We start from the raw sequence: 20,909 nt of genomic DNA, 5'->3' as shown, positions 1-20,909 counted from the left end.
TATCATTACACATAACCAGTAAATTACTCGTGTGATGTACGGATTTTATACTGTAATTTTTATAAACAAATTCAATCTTACAAGATGATTTTTTTAAAAGAATAATTTATAGTAGATATATTCTTCATATCATTTCATACACAGTGAGACTATGTAATTATTATATTTAATATTAAATATGCATAGTAGAGTTAAAGAAATGATAAAAACTAAATGCATATGATATAAATGGATACAGTGAAAGGCAAATTAATAAAAATTATAATTAATTAGATCAAATTATTGAATATTTTTCTATAAATAACATTAGAAGTTATATATATGAAGTGACCATCCTCATCAATAACCAATATTTTTAAACTCTCCTTACTTCAGACACAAGAAAAAATAACGCATAATTGGTTGTGGGTGAAAATATGACAAGATAAGTACAAACCCTCATGATGCAATCTATGACCCTAGCTCAGTCATTATAAAAGTCAACTTAATAGAAAATTGCCTCTTTCTTATGGTAAATAGCAGCCTGGAATCAAATAAACATATATTAATGCACGAGATATATATTTTCATCCTTGCAATTGATCTAGACATTTCTTGAACTTTGATAACATGTTTTCCAATTCGTGTAACTATAAGACAAATGCCAGTGCATAATTCCATAAACTTATTAATGTTTCACGTTAAAAATAATTGAGGCGACCCACTTTAAGCCTTATTTATAATTCAAGAGGCTTGATGTTATAATTGAATTTAAAAAATCTATAGAGTGAAGGTCATCAAGTGAATTCATGTCCCTATTATATTGTACAGCACTATTAAAGCTCAAGTATATAACTCCCTCTTCAAGGAATAGGGATAACATGTACCTATTTATTTCTTTAATCATAGCCAATACAAGAGCTAATATAGCCATATATCTAAAACATGAAAAATTATATATATTGGTAAGGAAATGCGAGAAAGTCAAATCAACAATGAATTTTATTAGTTTCTCTAAACCATCCAATAACAAATCAGTTGGAATCCTAATATCCACAAATTTTTTTACTAACTTCAACAGTAACTCTATCTTCAATTGAGATAATTTAATTAGCAAAATTTTGAAGAACACTAATAAATGCTCTAATATTTGTTGATAGAAGACTCATATTTCTTGTTAGTGTAAGAAGTTGACCATTATCCCACATGTGTGAAGATTTAATGATAATGAAAACAATATCTTCTCTCAACCCGCTTGAATAATAGGAAATGTTTGACTAAAGTATTTGCCAAACATAACAGAAATATCCTTTTAACATTTGTCAAAAGTTTTAAAATAAAACTTTTATGCTATTGAAGCCTTATTCTATAATAACAACTTTAGTTTAAATATTAACAACATAGTTGGTCATAACTTTATTATAGTCATGCAAGGACAATTATGTTATTATTATATTAACAACTTCATCTTTGTTCTTAATAACTTTAGTTTATGTTTAACAACTATGATTTCTATACTAATAAAGGTTAGTTCAATTAGTAAGAATTTGACCTATATATAACCTATAAGGTTGAAGGATAAAACCCTGCTGTTAATGTGAGAGCCTTAATGGTGGATAATCTGTAAGTACATCTGGAAGTATTCTTTGAGTGTAAAAGCATGCCCTAACCATGGTAAACTCTTGAGATATAACTCACCTAAACTTTTTCTTTATTAAAAAGATAATACTTTTTTTTTATTTTGTAGAGGGTAAAGAACATAATTACTTCATTTCATGGTACTATTTTTTTTATTTATCTATTTTGAACATATTTATTTATCATTTTCATGGTACTATTTGTCATTTCATGGTCATTTTTTTAATTAAAATTGATATTTTTATTTGATAAGAATAATAAAATACTCACCAACTACTTTTTTTCATTTGATTATTAATTCTCAAATAAACCATTGCATAATGAATATGATAAGAATGTTAAATGTTATTAAATATTACACAACTATGACTATTTGATAATGAATGTCACTTATTTTTTTGCAAAATAAAAATCAATAGGAGAAGAAACCTTAAGGTAGACTTGATATGAAGAAATGGAAGACTAAATAAAAATTAGCAATGTAAATACATGATGGGATTGAAAGATAATTAGGATACATGTATTTGTGCAATAAACTTATGAATGATAAACTTAAATAAAGTCAGAATCGTAGAATGAAATCATAGCCAAAATCAATTTGATTTATTTATAATTGGTATATTATTTATGTTGGAGGATTTTTTTTATTTAAACTATCAATCTAATTTAACTATCAGATATGTTTGGAATTTAGACCTAAAGACTTTTTTCTTTAAATAGTAACATAATTCCTTTTTGCTTGTTTTATTCCTTGGGCATTAGAATAAAATTTCAAAATCACCATCCACTAATTAATTACATACTTTAGATATTTAAATGGTCAACATTATTTTTTATCAAATTGTTATATTTCTTTTTATCTCATTTGAATTAATATTTAGGAAATAAAAAGTTAATCAAGATTTGTTATCCCAATAGCAAATATTCAAACCAAATTCTTATTTGAATTCATGTATGCGCAAACTCAATATTGATTGCTAGTGAACAAAAAACTCAATATTGATTTATAGTATTTTCACGTAAACTTAAAAATTTAAACTCCTATTTTATTTCATCTCTATCATTTTCTCTCAACTCCTCCATTATTCTTTTTACAATGATCAATATCATTCTCTTTAATTATAAAATATTGGATCTTATAGAACTCCATCCAAATTTAAACAGTTGAAATTCAAATAACAATATTCTATAATTATATAAAATAACTTGATAGCATAAAATAAATAAGTATTTAAATAGGATTGATTAACCGTGTATCTAATAGGATAGCCTCCAATAGAAGGATACCTATGACCCAAAAAAAAAATATAAAATATATGCAATGAAAATATATAACAATCCATACCATTAATGTCATAAATAACTTACTAAGTTATTTGTCGAATTTTATATAGTGAATAAAGAAATATCTTTTTTAAAAGGAGAAAAGTATAATTAGTGATAGATGGAAATTCACGTCACTTTTTTTTATCAACTAAATTTCATGCTACTTTTTTTTAAATAAATTATATGCTTCATCCATTTCAAATTATAAAATAAAGCTAGAGGAATTTTTTGTTCCAAAATACAAGATAATTTGAGAAAAATAAGGTTTCATTAATTATATTTTTCTAATATTATCTTTTAGGTAGAGAAAGAATTAAAATGATACTGTAGTGTAATAATTAAGTGTATAGGGTATTTTTAAAAGTTTATAATTTTGTTTTAAAAAAAAGTTTATAAAGTGTTATTATTGTGTTTTATGTATATATGTAATGTTATTTCAAATTGTCTTATAATTTAAAATGGAGGAAGTATTTCAATCTATATGTGCTAGATGAAAAATTTGTGAATAATTAAGCAAGGCTCACAAATTTTTATTAAAAATGTTAAGCTGACATGTGTTGAGCAAAAAAGGAAAAATAAAAATTGAAGAATATTGAAAAATTATATAAGTGAAATATAAAAAGCATAAAGTATAAAATCAAATTGATATACCAAAAAAAAATGCTTTTTACTTCTATGCAATATACTATACAACTATACATTATATATCTCATATACATTAAAAAATAATAAATAATCTTGAACCTAATCCCAAATTTAACTTTGAAATATAGAATCATATAAAAGATATTCAGAAGCATAGAATTACAATAAATCTAAAAATAAATACCTAGCATTTTCTCGTAGCCTTTAACCCTACTTTTATATATATAATGATATTTTATTAAAATAATTTTTTTCTGGCAAAAAAAACTAATGAAAAAATCATTTGAAGCACCATCGCTTTTTTTTTTTTTTAATGGCCTGTTTGGTGAATGTAATGAAATATAATGCTGTAATGTGATGGAAATTACATAAACCATTACATAAATTTGTTTGGTATGATATTTAAAGATTTAAGAATCAAAATTAGTATTTATATTCTATTAGATTAACATGAAAATAAAAAGGCACACATGCCTTTCCCTTGAAAAAAACATCCTTCCCACTTCTCCAATCCCATCATCATCGTCTTCCTCCACCATTTTAGAGCCAATCAACATAAAAAAATTTCATTTATCTTCCATTACATCCACTACAGCACAATAGACAATCAAACCCCAAAAAAAGAAATCTCAACTTCGAGGACTATAGCTTGTGGCTTGTAGGCTCAGTGACGCTTGTGGCTCTTGGCTTTTGGGCGATTGCTAGGAGTTCGACAACGAAGAAGAAGACATGGGAAAGGAGGGACAGTGGTGATGGTGGATAGAGATAAAAAGGGTGGCAGTGAAGACAGAGGGAGGAGGGAAGGCAGCGGTGATTGATGGAGAAGAAGATGCCGGCGACGAGAGGAGGGACGCTGGTGGCGGTTGACGGAGATGAAGAGGCCGATGACAAGAAGAGGGACGGATTTGCCGGTGGACGAAACACATGTCTTGAAGCGATCTCATGTCCCGTTCTGACATTTTGTTTTAATATGCATGATTTTTTTTTTCTAATATGATTTTCAATTGATTCATTTAATTTTTTTAAATTTTTTACTTACTTGTATTGATATGAATTATGAACGTGCAATGTTACCTCAAACAAAACCAACTACAAATAAACACTATCAAACACAGAAACCCACATATTGATATTAATACTAACCCTTTTAGCAGAAACCACAAAGTCAATATGTGCAAACCAAATGTAATTTACTTTGGTTTATTGATGTTATCCCCATTACAAAATTTGAGGTAATTTTCTTTACCAAATATAATCCCATTTAAATTACTTGAAACCAACAAAACAACGAAATGATAAAATATATTAGAATTACGGATAATTTTCTTGTACGGAATCAAACCAAACAGGCATCAGAAGGTCACAGAAAATCTATGTAAGAATATAATAAAATTTTACATCTTAATTATGGTTCTTTGTAAATAAAACGTCTAGCAAGATTTCTATTTTTTTTTTTTTCATAGCACCCTAACTTCCTAATTACCAACGAGGGAAAGGAAGCACATGTATGAAGAAACTTTTTAGTGTCTAAAAAGTATTATATCGTTTTTATTTTGCTCTCAATAAAAAATGGTTATTATTCTTTATTGGAAAATGGAGGGTCCAATAATTATTTATGAAGAATATTTTTTGAAGATCACCAAAAGTTTGAAATATTGCTTATATTTAATGACAAATAATTCTATTAATTTGTTCCAAAAAATTTTATTATGCAATATTGCTTATTTGATAATAGGAGGAGTGCTCCAAATAATTTTAGGTGACTTTTGAACTTATATCTTAACTTGCTTCAAGAGGTATAAAATACACATTTTTCCAGTTAGATTTTATTCATAAATAGAGTCATAAAAATTATAAATCAAACTTCTAATAACTTGTTTTAAACTTTCAATTAATATATTCATATTAATTGGAAGAAATTTTGAGCATTTAGACATTCTTTTAAGCAGAAAGGTTCCAAGCTTCCAACACAACATTTTTGAAGACATGGTCCAAATTCAAAGGTGTGTTGAGAAATCGTTTAAATTCGAATAATGATATTGGGACCTCACAACATTTCTCTATAAATTCTTCTTGAATAATAATAAATGAACATTAATTTGTTTAACTCAAGAACCTCATTAATTTGTGCATTTTTTTAATTGCAAACCATACACAGATTTCTTTTCAAATCATACCCAAACAAAAAATTATCGCGGGCATTTACATAGGCCAATTAAACAAGTTTGTTATGGTTCTAAGATAAAAGAGGAAGAGGGGTTCACGAATAATATAATAACAAACCCTCAATTTTTTAATTAAATTAATTGTCATTAATTAAGTAAAGGAGTTTCAAGATCGACTTCGACATCATCAATTGAATGAGATCGAGGCTCCAATAAGCAAGCAAAACAGAGAGAAATCATCTGATCATATCAAAATCAAACACAAAGAGATCTCCAAATTAGCAAATTATAAATTAATTAAAATACACGAATAAAAAGGATTAGTGGAGCGTGATTAATTAATCAATTAATTACCATGATAATGGAAGCACATATTAAGCTAAAGCCTTTGCATTGAAAAGGAGCACTGCTAGATAAAAACCACGCTGAAATAACAAATACATATATGAGCATTAATTATGAGCTTAATTAATTTGAAATATATAATTATTAATTATTAATAAGAAGGTTTTATAATTAAAAAACAATTGAAGATGATTTTCGACTTACACGTCAATGAACTCATGATCATAGGAGATAACAAATGAGCAATAGATTGGACCCCAGCAATGAAGCCTTGTGATTTTCCCTGTCATAGGCACTAAGTATCAGTCTTGGACTCACTAATAATCATAACATATTTAAATTTGTTTCCATTTCCAATAATTAATACTCCTTCCATCTCACATTTTTTTGATGTAATTTAGTATCCAAAACATTAGACATTTTAAAAAGGGATAAGATTTTATTAATAATATCATTTTAATATTACCCTCATTATTTATAGATAAATTATTAAAATTATAAACTGTATTTAATAAATTTTATTCATAAATGTAATTTTATTAAAAAATATTTTATAAATTAGGATAGAGGGAGTGTATGAATATTAAAGAAAATCTGTGAATCCATATTGCATGATAATGTTAAGCACACATGAGTAGATGTCCAATGAGTGTTAGTGCTTTATACAGTAATAAATTAAGTTATTTATTTATACTTTTTTTTATTTTATTGTCAAGTATCTTAGGAAATGTATAAATATTATTACATCATGTTTAAACTAATATGAATTCATACTATATGAAATTGTTATTATCAATGTCCGCCTTATGAGTACTTCAGAAATACTTATGACATATTTATTTAATACAATTGCATATTTATTTGTACTTTTTTTTCCTAGTCTGACAGTTACAGTGGAGTATCTCTGTTTTTACCCTAAATATTACTTTCCTCATTCAAAAATATAAGATATTTTTTAAGGAGTTAAATATTTAAAAATATAAAATATTTTTAGTCTTTCAATATGTAATCATTATTTTTTTTCAAAAGTGACCTTATTGATAATGACTTTATATTTATTGTAGGATAATTAATAGAAATAAATATGAAAAGATAAAATTAGTTTGAAAATAAGTAAATACTTTATTGAGAAGTAAAATTTAGTTAAAATATTTTATATTTTTAAACAAAAAGAATATATATTATAACATCTAACATGCGTAATCTACATCAGTGAAATTTGTAGTTTCAAAAAAATCTTAGTATTCGCTACAATGCGCTACTATGAATTTGAGTTCAGTTGGACTCAATTTGATACCGTATATGTTGTTGTTAACTGTGAACATGTTTCTATTATTTTATTTAACGAGCTTAAATTAATGACAAGAAAGCAAAAATGGTTGGATTTTTTTTGTCATTTAAATTTATTTATTGACGTAAAGTAAGAGGAAGGAGCTAGGAACAAACCTGATTAGCTGAGCTTGATGCTTTTGAAATAATAGCATAAGTCTACATTTCAAGAAATATGAATAATCATTATATCAATTCAATAATTATAAAATTATCTTCTATGGAGTAGAGTTAAGAACCTTTTTAATTTTTATCGCGATAATAAAAAACGGGTACAGGTGGTTTTATAAATAAAAAAAATAGTTAGTCAAAAAAATATAAAAAAAAAGATAGCAAAGATATTTTTATTTGAAGAACAGTGCATTTATTTATGAAAATTAATATATGCATGCCATATTTTAATTATATAATCTAACAATTCTGACAATAAAGCTAAAATACTTGGTGGGCTATTGAATGCTCTGTTTTTAAAAGTTAAGTATTTATTTTATACCATTTAATAGTATAAGTTATTCAATACTTTTGAAAAAAATAGTTAGTGGTCAAATTTATAACTTCACTTTTTTTTTTATAAACTCAACTTATCACAATATTTACACATTAAACTTACAGATAAGTATAGGTAATGATGGAAAAAAAAATTACAATTTCAATTGCAAGTTTTATTAAACCACGAATGAGATGGATAAATTTATGTAAGTTGAATTCCCAAAACAAATATTTGCATAAAATAAATAGCAAAAGATGCAGTACTTACAAAAGGTTTCACCAGGACATAGAAGACACCAAGAGATGCACTCAAGTACGCCACCTGCATTCATTAAAATGGCTTCAATTGCCAACACTACACACATATTATTCGCACACAAAAACGAGTAAGGCCCAATGCAAAAAAGGGATGTGTGAACCCACGAAGGCAGGTAGCCAACCCATGAAGAGCCCATATAAGAATTGCATTACATTAAAAAAAACGTGAAGTTACCCAAGGAGCCCATGCCAGTCCATAGAGCAATGCCTGCACAGATAAAAAAAAACCAAATGATAGATTTTCAAATTTGAATATAAGGAAAGAAAATTATATTGAGAAAATAAATTTTATAATCCAAAGTGCTTACATATGCTATGGATGCAAGCAATGCAAAGCAGAGTATCACTTTCTCTCCAACCATTGGATTAATCAGTGGAGCCAACACCATCTGCAACCAAACTCAATCTATATATAATTAATAAACTTGATAGCACCCGACATCTAACAATTTTTTTTAAATTTATTACTACTTTAGAACCTATTTATAAAAAATAAATTATATACAGTTGAATTTTAACTATCATTTAGAGTATTTAATATTTCTTTATAAACCAACAAACCCATCCAATTTCAGTTACATTAGGTGAAATAATGTTGTTTTAAATTTATATACAACCAGTGATATAATATTTATTTCTTAGTCAACATGAATAGTATAACATTCCAGCAATTATCAAAACATATGACAGACATATAACAATGAACGAGACTTCTTATTTTTCAATGAAATTAGATATAGACATTCTAACCATTCACCGTTGACTATGGACAATAATGGACAATAACCTAATGCCTTGTTTGGTAGAGAGAAAATAATTCTAATAGGATGGGAAGAATTAAGATGAAGATGAGAATGAAATGGCAATAAGAATGGACAAAAATACATGTTTGGTAGAACTACGAATGAAAACAAATATAGTTCTATTCATGTTTTTTTATTTTGTTTTTGTTAAAAGCAATCCAATTCGAGGTACAAATGATCAAATATTAAACATGAATACTTTTATGTATTAATAAGAATTTGAACTTTGGTTCACATGTTGTGAGGGATTAGTTTCTTCTTCTAAACTCAAGATTTAACAATTTTAATATCAAGGAAAGAGGAGAATTATGGATGCGTGTTTTTCCCCCCTTTTTCAGAGTTCTATTGTTTACATCTTGAGAAATTTAAGAATATTATCACTATTTGAATATATTAATTTGAACCCTCATTGTATGAGATTATTATCAACAATAATAGCCTCATAACTAACTTAAAATATTTTTTTATATATTTATTTAATGTAATTACATCTTTTAATATCTGAATTCGGCACCTTAAATAAATTGATTTAACTCTTTTAATTAATTGAACCAAACTCCTTTTGATATGACTTGGCATACTCGCACCTTAAATAAATTGATTTAACTCCTTTAATTAATTGAATCAAACGCCTCTTGATATGACTTGGCGTACCGTGCGTGTGTATACATACCTGGGAAAAGATTGAACCAATCCCCACCAACATTTGAATTTCTGAAAACTGATTCTTGTCAAAGCCGAAAACTGCTTTCAGATAGTACTGCACCGAAAATTCAAGCCACGAAATTAAATGATTTAAATCAACTTATTTCACAGTTTTTTAAGTAGTTATATACAATTTTGTCTACTTTAAGGATCTCATTTTTAACTTGAAAAAAAAAAAAAAAAAGCAGGAAGATCGACATACGAGCAAGATGGTGACTGTGCCAGACATTCCCAACTCATAGAAGAAAGAGACAAGAGCTATGCCTCGCAATGTCGGACTGAACGAAGAATCACGGATTAATTTAGGAGTTCATCATGCAACTGTCTTGTTTAGTCATAAATAATATGTTTACTATAAAATCTGATCATAATTAAAGAATAAAATATATGGGAAAAAGAAATATATATGAGATAAAACCTGGAAATGACAAGTCGAGCAGCATTGGTCATAGAAGTGAATCGTTGATGGAGAATATGAGTGAGCTTAGGGAAGCGATGCGAGTGCTGATCCTTGGTTGGAGCTAACTTCAGAGTTTCAGAAAGGAACACGAGCATGTAAGCTGAGCAAAATATCAACAGCGTCGTCGACACCTGCAATATAATTTTCATTCACCCCAAGATACTCATTCCTCATCAACTTCTATATATTTCGCATAGTATATCTGTGCCTGCTGGATGCTACTTTGACTCCATATATCCTTATATATTTTAATCGTATTTTACTTTTAGTTCTTATGGTTCATTCATTTCTATTATATTTGCCCACATGTACTGATGTACACAACTCACACATCAGCTGCTAGCACAAAGTAATTATTCCAAAGTATCACATAATTAATTTAGTAGTGTTAAATCCATGTTAGCAAAACAAACACCATTTAGGTCAGCTTATGGTCCTTACGAGTTTTTTTTTTTTTTAATCTATAAGGATTATTCAAAAGCTGACATTTCTAGGTTTCACACTTGATGTAGATAATACTTTACCTAGCATTTTCCTAGATAGATGGAAAAGTGGAAAGAAAATAGAGAGAAAAGAAAATTATGAAAATAAATTTTAAAAAATAATGTTTTTATTAATTTTAAGAGTTTTCTCATATATATGTTCTTCTTTCCTTTTTTTTTTTTCATTCCAAACAAAAAGTTAATGGCATCGGCCTCTTGAAAAAAATTAATAGCATAATTACCCAATTTCTTAACTTATGGTGGAGAGAAGAACTCAAGAACATACCCCAAAAATGTAGTGCGCAGGAAGGAAGCGAGCCAAGGCATCACCTATGAACTGTGAAGCAGAGTGAAGACCAGTGATACACCCAAACACTGCTGCTCTTTTGTTCTCTTCTACAATATCTGCCTGATCAATCAAAAATTATTTTAATTTCATATAGCTTTAAAAAATTATTAAAATTATTATTATAATTTATAAAATCATAAGGTCGAAAAAGGCTCACCACATAAGCAAACATGAGGCAGTAAGTGCTGCCTTGACTGATAATGGAGGAAACGGTGCGTAGCACATAGTAGGCATACACATGTTCCTCTGTCTGTTTCCACGATATTACAGCTGTCCCCCCACAAAATCACAATTTCATAAATAAATATATGAAATATTGATTAGCCAGGTATGTAATATGTTAAATACATACATACATACATACATACATACATACATATATATATATATATATAACACAAGTGTGCTTATTATAAGATGAAGCAGAGAAGAAGAAATACCAAAAGGGAAGATGGAGGCAGAAAAGGTAAGGAGGAGCAAGGGTTTGCGGCCATACTCGTCAGCAAGCTGACCCAGTAGCGGTAGCACCACCATCTTGAAAATTCCCACCACCTTACATTTCCATATATATATATATATATATATTTCTCATATCATCAAGGTTTGGTTTTCATGATTACATATATAATAGAAAGAAATTCTCGTTAAAGAGACACAAATTGATTTTTTTTGTCATTAGATCAATCTCATCTGTATATAAAAGCTGATCAATGGAGGATCTAAATCAAAAATCACAGCCACATGACAACAGCAAATTACAAGAGTGGGGAAATGTATGTGTGTGTATTGGATTTGAGTGTGTGCTATTTCTTTTACGACCCCAAATCCCAGACCTTCATTTGATGAGGGATTTATTAGATCAAATTTCTTTGACCATTAATTACAACAATGAAAGGTTGAGATTTGAGATATTAAAGAAGACAGAACAAGAGACAGCAAACACTTCAAATCCATGTGTGCATGTATGTGAAGAGATGAGAGAGAGATGAGTACTGTTTGTTGAAGAGCGACGATGAAGAGAGATGTGGAGCAAGAGGAAGAGTGAGGAGGACACAAAGCAGAAGTGGTGAAATCAACGAGAACAGAAATCGGCATTTCTTCGGCGACGCCATGGATGAAGAACGGCAATAGTAAGTGAATCAACGGCCTTAACTCTCTCATCCCACTCCACCACCACCACCACCCCATTCATTCATTCCTTCATTCCCTTCTTCACATTTCTAATATATGTGTATGTGTGGTTGATCTATTGATGTATCATCTTGTCCCTTTTCTTTTCTTTTTTTTTTTTTTTGTTTGACTTCTTAAATGAAAGCGATAGTTTCTTTTCCCTCCGTTATTGACCCGGCATTCTTCTTCCATTCCTTGTGCTTTGTTTCTTAAATTCCATGCGTTGTATGGAGCTTATATTGAGTCTTTCCTTTCATCAAAAATGAAGAACTGTTCTCACCATTTATTAAATATTAATTATGATTATGATATGTAGCGTTTATTTCTAAACTAGTTTGATTTATCAATGAACATGCATGGGACATGCCGCTTGCCCCAGCTGAAAATGAAGTGATGTCCTTTCTTATCCTTTTGGCCTATAGCATGTCAGGGAATTCTATCCTCGATCTTTTCTCTCTCTCTCTCTTTCTTTTTCATCTAACTATTATATCAAGATTTAGATTTATTTCTTAAAAATTATTATTAAAATGTCAAATTATAAAAAAATATAAATAATCAAATTCAAATTGTTAAAATTTAATTTGAGTACTTCAAAATATAGTAAAAATAAAGTAAAGAGATGATAAAACTTTCAGTCCCTCAAGTTTATTTTTCATTGACATGGTCATTATGTTTTTTTTTTAAATTATCATGTTAGTATTTTTAGTTTTAAATTACAAATTGACTCTTAAATTAATTTAATATGTGAAGTATATTGATGATGTTTGATATGCATATGTAGTTAAATGAAAACAAATTAGTTTTGAAATTAATTTAATTTTTTTCAATTTAATCTTTTATATGTGTCTTGGCATTTTGTTTTTTGAAATTTCTAAATACGTTTTTTTAAATAATTACCTTTTTAATTAATATACATCACTACCATTAATATTCTCTTATTCATATTAATAGATTTTAACAGTATTACTTCTTCTTTATATAATAAAAAATAAATTAATAATTGAAACTTAAGAGACAAAGTCTCATTTATTTAAGATTTTCCATGAAAAACTCACTTATTTTTTTGAAAAAAATATATTTTATGAACTTTTATTATATTTTGTTCAAACTTTTAAAAACAATGAAAATATGAATAAAAGGAGATTTCTAAGAGAAATTTTAAAGTAGCTTGGTACCCTACGTCTATTCAATTAACATGCCCTAAATTATCTAAATAAAATCTCATATAATATTATTTTAATTAATTTTATTCTTATAATAAAATATATTTTTTATTTTTTATTTTTTACTATCATTAATATCAAAATTAATTTATATGTAATTCCATTTGAATGTTATGTTCTTGTTGAACATATCATAAATAATGTGACACACCCAATCTACTTAAAAATTTCTTAATTTCTAATTATTTTAAGAAATTACTTTGAATAACTCCAAAAAATAATTCAATGAAGTAAATTAGAGAACTTTAAAATGACTAAATAATAAATTATTTTGAATAACTCTTGGAAATAAACTAACAAAGATATTATAAAATTTTAAAATAATTAAATAATAAATTATTTTTTATAAATAGGGATCCATGAAGATATCATGAATCGAACATAAAATAATATCTAGGTTTTATAAAATCTCAACAGAATAATTTTTTTAAAATATATAAACTATTTAAAAATTATTTATCCTTTAATTTTAAACAATCTAGCCTTAAAAAATAAAAATTAAATTTATAAAAAATATTGGTGAAAATAAGTAAGGAAAACCTAGAAACCATGAGTGAAATACCAAAAACCTCAAATATTTCTTCTGAACCTATTTGACTTTCTTCACCTTTTTTTTTTTGTATTGCCTTCCTTCCTTTATAAAGCAAACCCTTTCAAATAAAATAAAAAACCTTATAAAATTTACCACCCTACCAAGAAATGCTCATATTCAAAATATAGACCTTCCTCTTTTGAACCCATACATTCAGTATCATAAATCTAACTCTTTCATTAGAGGTATTAGATACTTAATCTCTGCCCAACATCCTTAAGTAAAAGAAGTCATTCAGACTTCTAAGCTTAATCAGTGTGGTCTTTCAACCACTCCTGCTGAACAATATTTTATTCTTGAAATCCATTAGTATTTGATCAAACACCTGGAATGACTAAGGCTATACACATCTTCATGTTGGAGTTGTTTGCCTAATCTTAACCCTTCATGGAAGAAAAAAGTATTTCTACTATAGTTATGATAGCTTTGCTAGATACCATTTACAGATCTTATAGTAACGCTTTAATTAGACCTTTGTTGACTACTTCTAGTGTAAGGTCAAAATCCAAGGTGATCATGAGAATAACCCAAGACAATTACTAAGTTTGTAAAAATCACATAAATAGGATCTCAAGTTTTCAAACTTTTAAAATATTCAAATATACTTTTATGAATAAAAAATCAAAGTAGAACATGTATACAAAAGGAAGGGGTACCGACTTGTAACAAAGAATTTACAATTAGATTGAAAAATAACATTTCAACATAAAAACACAGTGATGCGTCATGGCTTATAATAGATACGTCGCACCACGTTGCACGAATTTGACAGCAATGTTGCTATTAATAACAACACCCGAGGGAAAACTTCCAACACGCCCCATTTTTCCATCCGGCATTCGATTGAAGTAATTTAAGTATTATAAAAAGCTTTTTCTGAACTCTAGCTAATAGTATTAGTTTTACATTTAAATCATTTCTCAATTATAAATTGGATACCCATTTTCAAAATTACTCCTTTTACTAATTAAACACAACTTGGGTGTCATATTTTCAATCCCAGTGCAAAAAGCTCACACAAAACCTTAAATGCATGTCAATCAATTATAGTAATGCATTGGCAAAATAAAGCTTTCACAAGTTTATATTCATTTCACAAATCATCCCAGACTATAAAACTAATAATTATGTGGCCAAGTTCATTTTAAGCATTGTTTTCCTTTTCAAAATGTTACCACAACCACAATACTAGTAACTATGTGGCCAAGCACAAGCATACATAAAAAATTTTCGTCAATTAAAAGCATCAAGACACACATAGGGTCACAATACTAACAATCATGTGTCCTTCTCAAATTCATGCCAAACCACAATAATAACAATCATTTGGCTGGATATTATATGTATAATCAATATCAATCTTATACCCTCTTAATATCTCTGATATGAAATTGGTGGCTATTTAGTAGTCCATGAACTTAGACTACCCAAGCCTTTTACTCATGAGGAGCTGCCTGACTAAGGCTACTATACTCAATTGTGAGACACAGTTTCCTCCAATACTAATAACTATGGAGTGTCATACCTTTAATTTAGTTTCCCTATAAACTGATGAAAATTAGTTAGGTTTAAGTCCCTTAAAGAATAAGTGGGACAATCCTCAAGAATAATAGAACAATAGCTATCTCTTGATTCTAATGATAAGCAGCCTGACTGGCTTTCGACTCCAATAATTTGTTGCTAATATTATATGGATCTATAATATCTACTCCTCTCTTTATAAGCTAATTCTCGCCTTATATGATCATGCTATACACAAATATTTAACACATAATATGCAATTTTAGACATCATTCTCGTTATATCATGCTGTTAACTATTACAAACAAAATCATACTCACCACATACCTCAATTCACAATTTTCCTTTTTACTATGATTATACACACACACACACACACACACATCATTTTCATCAATTGAAAACATATTTTTATACACATCACGTAAGTTATCAAATTGCCACAATTTGCATCAAAAGTGAGTTTACAAACATTGATTGGTTTCAAACAATTCATTTCAACATATAATCAACTAAACAAGCATATGTACAGACTAAATTTTCCCCGATTATCTCAAATATTTGATAGGTTAAAGGTTTATCCTCTAAATAAAACACTTCTAAAGCCCTTCTCAACCTTGAATAGTGTCGATGGGTAATTAAATTTAAAATTAATCACATTAATAATTAATAATATCCTCATTAAGATAAATCCCAACACTCTAGCTCAACACTTCCAACTCACACAAAACACAATCTCTCATTTTCTAACATACCTATAGAGTCAATTAGCTTCCTTTAACTCACATTAGTCTCAATGTGTCATTAAACCATCATTAATGGCATTTCAATTCATCCAACCACCTAAATAAAGGCTATTTTTAGGTATTTATTACCTTTCAACCACCAAAATTCATAATGTAATTAATACTATATTTAAATAATCTAAATAACTCTCGTTAACTCTATTTAAGCTAATGGTTTAGACCCATAATATCTATAGACTGAAAATCATCATTCCAATAAAAATCCTAACTTCACAACCAGAGAAAATGGTGTAGACAAGAAGAGAAGATGTGGGTGAAGACTTACCTAGGTGTAGTCATATTCAAATAACCCTAAATCCTCTGAAATAGTGTGCCCTAGCAGAGAAAATCCTCATTTCTTCATTTCTCTTTTTATCTTTCTTCTCCTTTCTTGTTTGATTCTCATGTTTATTATTGAAAAAATTTGCCATGTGCTACGGTATTTGGCATAAAGAGGCCTCTCCTTCTTATTCTACTACTCATGCACTATGGCAAATATGGCACAAAACTATTTTCCTATAATTTTATCCCTTTTTAATGTTCAAGTGACATGACTTCATTTCGGACCCAAATCCAGGGTTAAAACCACAATAAAAAATATTTATTAGATTCTTTTAGCCATACACTACTTTAATATACCAATTTACCCTAGTTTAGCTCAGTTAATCGGGGTTGAACTTTTTGGGATGTTACACTTGGTTAAGGGAGCGTGATCCTTACCATAGTTCTTGATTTTAAAATCAAGTTAATAGATCCAACCTTCTCCACCAAATTAAAAGCTCATATCTAAATTGTTAAAGCAAAACAAGACCCATCAGCCACGATAGCCACCTTTCATCATTAGATCATCTACAGATCACAAAACCATTTGTTTGATCTTTACTTCCTTAACTCAACCAAGGATGCCCTATGAACATTTTTTAAAAAGACCTAGTGAATCCTTTGTGATATAGATCCCAAGACATCTATATCAAGAAAAGCTAGCCCAATTGATGCTTTTAGAGTGGATCAACTAGTATAAAAAAAGTTATATGCTGACTAAAAGGATATCCATACAACAGAGTCTCCTACTCTATATAGGTTACAGGATAGGATTGTAAATTTAGTTTTCAGAAGGCCTAGATCTTAAAATCTAGCCCAGACCTCTGCTAGAATCTTATAGATAGCACCAACTTATATCTACCACAAGCGAGATCCTCATATTGAGTTTTCATACAAGAAGCCAAGCCAGTCTTTATATCCCATGTTGATAGTCACTTGATTTGGGGTTATGCTTCAAAAATGTGATCTCAATTACGATTGTGAATTTTGGGGCAACTCTAATAATCATAATGACTGGTATGGTAAAAGAAAGATTTTTAAGAAGCCCAAGCAACATGGATCTCCCTATAGATACAAGCATCCTCCTCATAAATGATGATGATAATCATGGCTTAAAACATAATAGAAGAAGATGGGGGACTTTCAAATCCTCCCATTAAAAAAAAGTACTCTTTTTGAGCTTATTAAAGAATTAGGCCATAAAGATCTCCTTCTGCTGGACAAACTTGAACTTATGACTCCAACATTTTTGCCTGCTCAAGCACAAGTTTTTCCTTGTATAGCTATGATGAGGCTATATGGGGAAGAATTTTCTCCTTTAGAATGCAAAATTGATGAAAGAAATAAGGTTATTAGCAGACCTTTTGTAGTAACAATTGAAGTATCTCCTCAAGAAACTTTTAAGCTTGTCTCAGCTGTAGAAGAAGTTTTCAACTGGCAAACTTTTAAGCTTGTCTCAGCTGTAGAAGAAGTTTTCAACTGGCAATCTTAAAGTTGATCAGCATTACTAATAACATCTTTAAAGGCAAAATTAATAGACACTATCCATCTCCTGTTAAATAAATAACACATATGAAAATAATTAGTAAGAATTTTACATCCATATGATCTAACCCAATTTTATTTGAACCAGTCAAAACTTTCAGTATGATTTTCACTTTTTTGGTTTTGTTTTCATTCTTAGCTTGTCACCTCATCTTTTTTTTTTTAATTAAATTACTCTATCTAAACAAATAATTTTAAATACATGGATTTTAAATATGATGTTTTAAACATAAACCTTTAAATCTGAATTCATCAATCCAAATGTCATTTCCACAAATACAGGCGTAAATTCTTTGGTAGAAAGAAGAGAGTTCTTTTGTGTTACTTTAAAAGCTCGAAGTTAAAAAAGTCAAGCACGTGTTTTTTCCATGGATAGAATATCTAAATAAATCTAAGAAAGACATGAAACTACTATAATCTTTTGAAATTGTTACTCTAGATGATGATCATAATATTGAATTCACTCTTGAAGAATATTACAAAAGAGATGAAGATACATAGTCTGTTCTTTCTATATCAAAAGAGAGATTTAACTCTGATGATGAACAGTATCCACCACTCTATACTATTGGTTCCTTCTTTGGACCATTAAACTCTTATAACCTACTTTCCTGTGGACTAATAAATTTTTGCAGCCAACAATCTCATTATGTTGAGCCACCTCTGCACAACATAAAAGTTCAAATCCTTCCTAATAAATATGATAAGCCTATTTCAGCTGTTGCCTTCATTAATAATGATTCTTGTAGAAGTGTCATAAATCCTTATATACTTCTTAAGAAAGAATGGGTCTAGCTTGAAAAATACTTCTATATAGTTGATGGAAAATCCATTATGATAGATCTTATTATTAAAAAAAAATTGGTATAAGATTTTTCCTTGCATCTTTTGTTTAGACTAAGCTTCTTAGCAATGATTTACCTGTTAAAGATATCCTTGTTGGTTTTGATGTTTATCAACAAACAGTGAACTTTCAAATACTTCCTAAGGGAAAATAATGTTTTAACAGTTCTTTAAAAAAATACACTAACATCTTAAGTATCCTAAAAATTCAACAAGCCCCTCTAGGTTATAAACAAATCAGGGATCAACTTCTTCAATTTTGCTATGAAAGTTATGATCAATTTCACAATCTATTCCCTTTATGAAAAACAAAGAGTTTTTTTTTTATCAAACTATCATTCAAGAAGAATAAAGACATTAATCCTATAAAAGCATCTCATCTTGAAATCAATCTAGAAGATCTTGTACTAGTAAGGCAAGAATGTGTCGCTTTACTAAAATAATGGCTTATCAAACCAACCAAGTCAGATTGGGTATGTCAAGCATTCTATGTTGAGAAAAGATCATAAAAACAATAAGGAAAGAATAGGCTAATCATTGATTATTAGCCTCTTAATACTTTTTTACAAGATGCTAAATTTTCTCTTGCAAAGATCATCACTTACCGAATCTATCTAAAGCAGGCCAAGATATTCTCAAAGTTTGGTTTCAAGGTAGAATTTTGGCAATTATGAATTGATCTAGAAAATCATTACAAGATAGCCTTCTGCAACCCGAATGCTTAGTATCAATGGATGGTTATGCCTTTTGTAACATCCTGATTTTTATATAATAAAAAAATTGTGGAATTTAGGTTTTGAGGAAAAAAAAATGATAATAATAGGAATTTATATTATTTGAGGTTATTTAGAAATAATATTATGATTAGGTATTTAATTATGAATTTAAAAATTTAAATTTAAAACCACATAAGCAATATTTAGTTAAGATATAATACATAAATAATTTTTTTTATGTGTGTGTTAAAAAAAAAGAGAAGGTAGAAGGAACAAAAAAAAGGGGGTGGAAGGTTGTTGTTTCTAAGTCCCACATTGGTTAGATGAGGAAGAGAAGAGGTGCCTTCATGTATAAAAAGGAGGGGGTGTGTGCATTAGGAAGCATGAGAGACTGAGATGCAATTTAGAGGAAATTGCAACTTTTGGCCCAAAGGTTTGAATAATTAAATTCAAACCTATAGTTTTTTTTAATATAATTTTGGGACTCACAATCCCATTTTTATAGTATTTTTCTCTCTTCCTCTCACGTTGCTTGGCGTTTTCTCGCAAGGGGGAATTATTTTCTTTTTCTTCAGGTATGTTCTAACTTTCCTGTTTAGATTAGCATTTAAAAATTTATTTAATTAAAAAATTAATTTTATAGTTATTTTCTAAATAATATTAGCTTTCTAGTGATATGATTATTTTGTAGGATAGAGTAAATATTTTGATTAGGATTTTTCTATAGGATAGTTAATCTGATGATATGATGGATTAAAAATATAGGTTAAAACTCTTAGGGATATAATAAATATTATAGAATATTTTCTTGAGGTTGAAACTCATGTTTAAGAATTTTTGAGTTAAAATCTAGATCTATATGATTGAATTTATGTGGAATCTGAGATGTAGGGATAAACCTATGATTATTAAATATTTATTTAAGTATGAATAGGTATTTTTGAGGTTATAGAAAGGTGATTTGAGGCTTCAGGATAATTTTAAAATTTAATTTATTTTTGGACGAATTTTTAGAATATAGAAGGATGAAATTATGATACTAGAAGTGATTTGAGGATAAAAAAATAGTTTATTAGGGTACGAGAATTTTAGAAAAGAATTTAGGAAGTTAAATGAGACATAAATCTTAAATTAGTGTTAATATGGATTATAGATCTAAG

At 28.3% G+C, this 20,909-nt stretch overlaps 1 protein-coding gene across 1 annotated transcript; it reads right to left on the bottom strand.

Annotated features, from left to right (window-relative positions):
• Positions 1 to 5,643: 5,643 nt before the first annotated feature.
• LOC129291880 (uncharacterized) lies at positions 5,644 to 12,277 on the bottom strand. Its single transcript, XM_054929442.1, has 14 exons — positions 12,027 to 12,277; positions 11,474 to 11,585; positions 11,191 to 11,303; positions 10,971 to 11,093; positions 10,161 to 10,333; positions 9,945 to 10,020; positions 9,711 to 9,797; positions 8,543 to 8,623; positions 8,410 to 8,442; positions 8,185 to 8,238; positions 7,545 to 7,586; positions 6,303 to 6,381; positions 6,108 to 6,178; positions 5,644 to 5,993 (listed from the first exon to the last, which is right to left on the bottom strand). The coding sequence occupies exons 1-14, from the start codon at positions 12,219 to 12,221 to the stop codon at positions 5,901 to 5,903; spliced, it is 1,332 nt and encodes a 443-aa protein (XP_054785417.1). The 5' UTR covers positions 12,222 to 12,277; the 3' UTR covers positions 5,644 to 5,900.
• Positions 12,278 to 20,909: the final 8,632 nt, after the last annotated feature.

This window comes from Prosopis cineraria, unplaced genomic scaffold (genome assembly GCF_029017545.1).
Source record: "Prosopis cineraria cultivar Desert tree isolate PC_DT_omini unplaced genomic scaffold, ASM2901754v1 PC1, whole genome shotgun sequence".
NCBI classification, from domain to species: Eukaryota; Viridiplantae; Streptophyta; class Magnoliopsida; order Fabales; family Fabaceae; genus Prosopis; species Prosopis cineraria.
Note: the sequence above shows the minus strand (reverse complement) of the source record. Positions and strands in the feature narration are given on the sequence as shown.

Excerpts from the sequence above, each read along its gene's own strand:
- LOC129291880 (XM_054929442.1), bottom strand. The coding sequence starts at position 12,221 with ATGGGGTGGTGGTGGTGGTGGAGTGGGATGAGAGAGTTAAGGCCGTTG. Across the intron at positions 11,094-11,190 it reads GCCTCATGTTTGCTTATGTG|GCAGATATTGTAGAAGAGAA; the intron begins GTGAGCCTTTTT and ends TTGATTGATCAG. Across the intron at positions 7,587-8,184 it reads ATGTCCTGGTGAAACCTTTT|ACTTATGCTATTATTTCAAA; the intron begins GTAAGTACTGCA and ends CTTGAAATGTAG.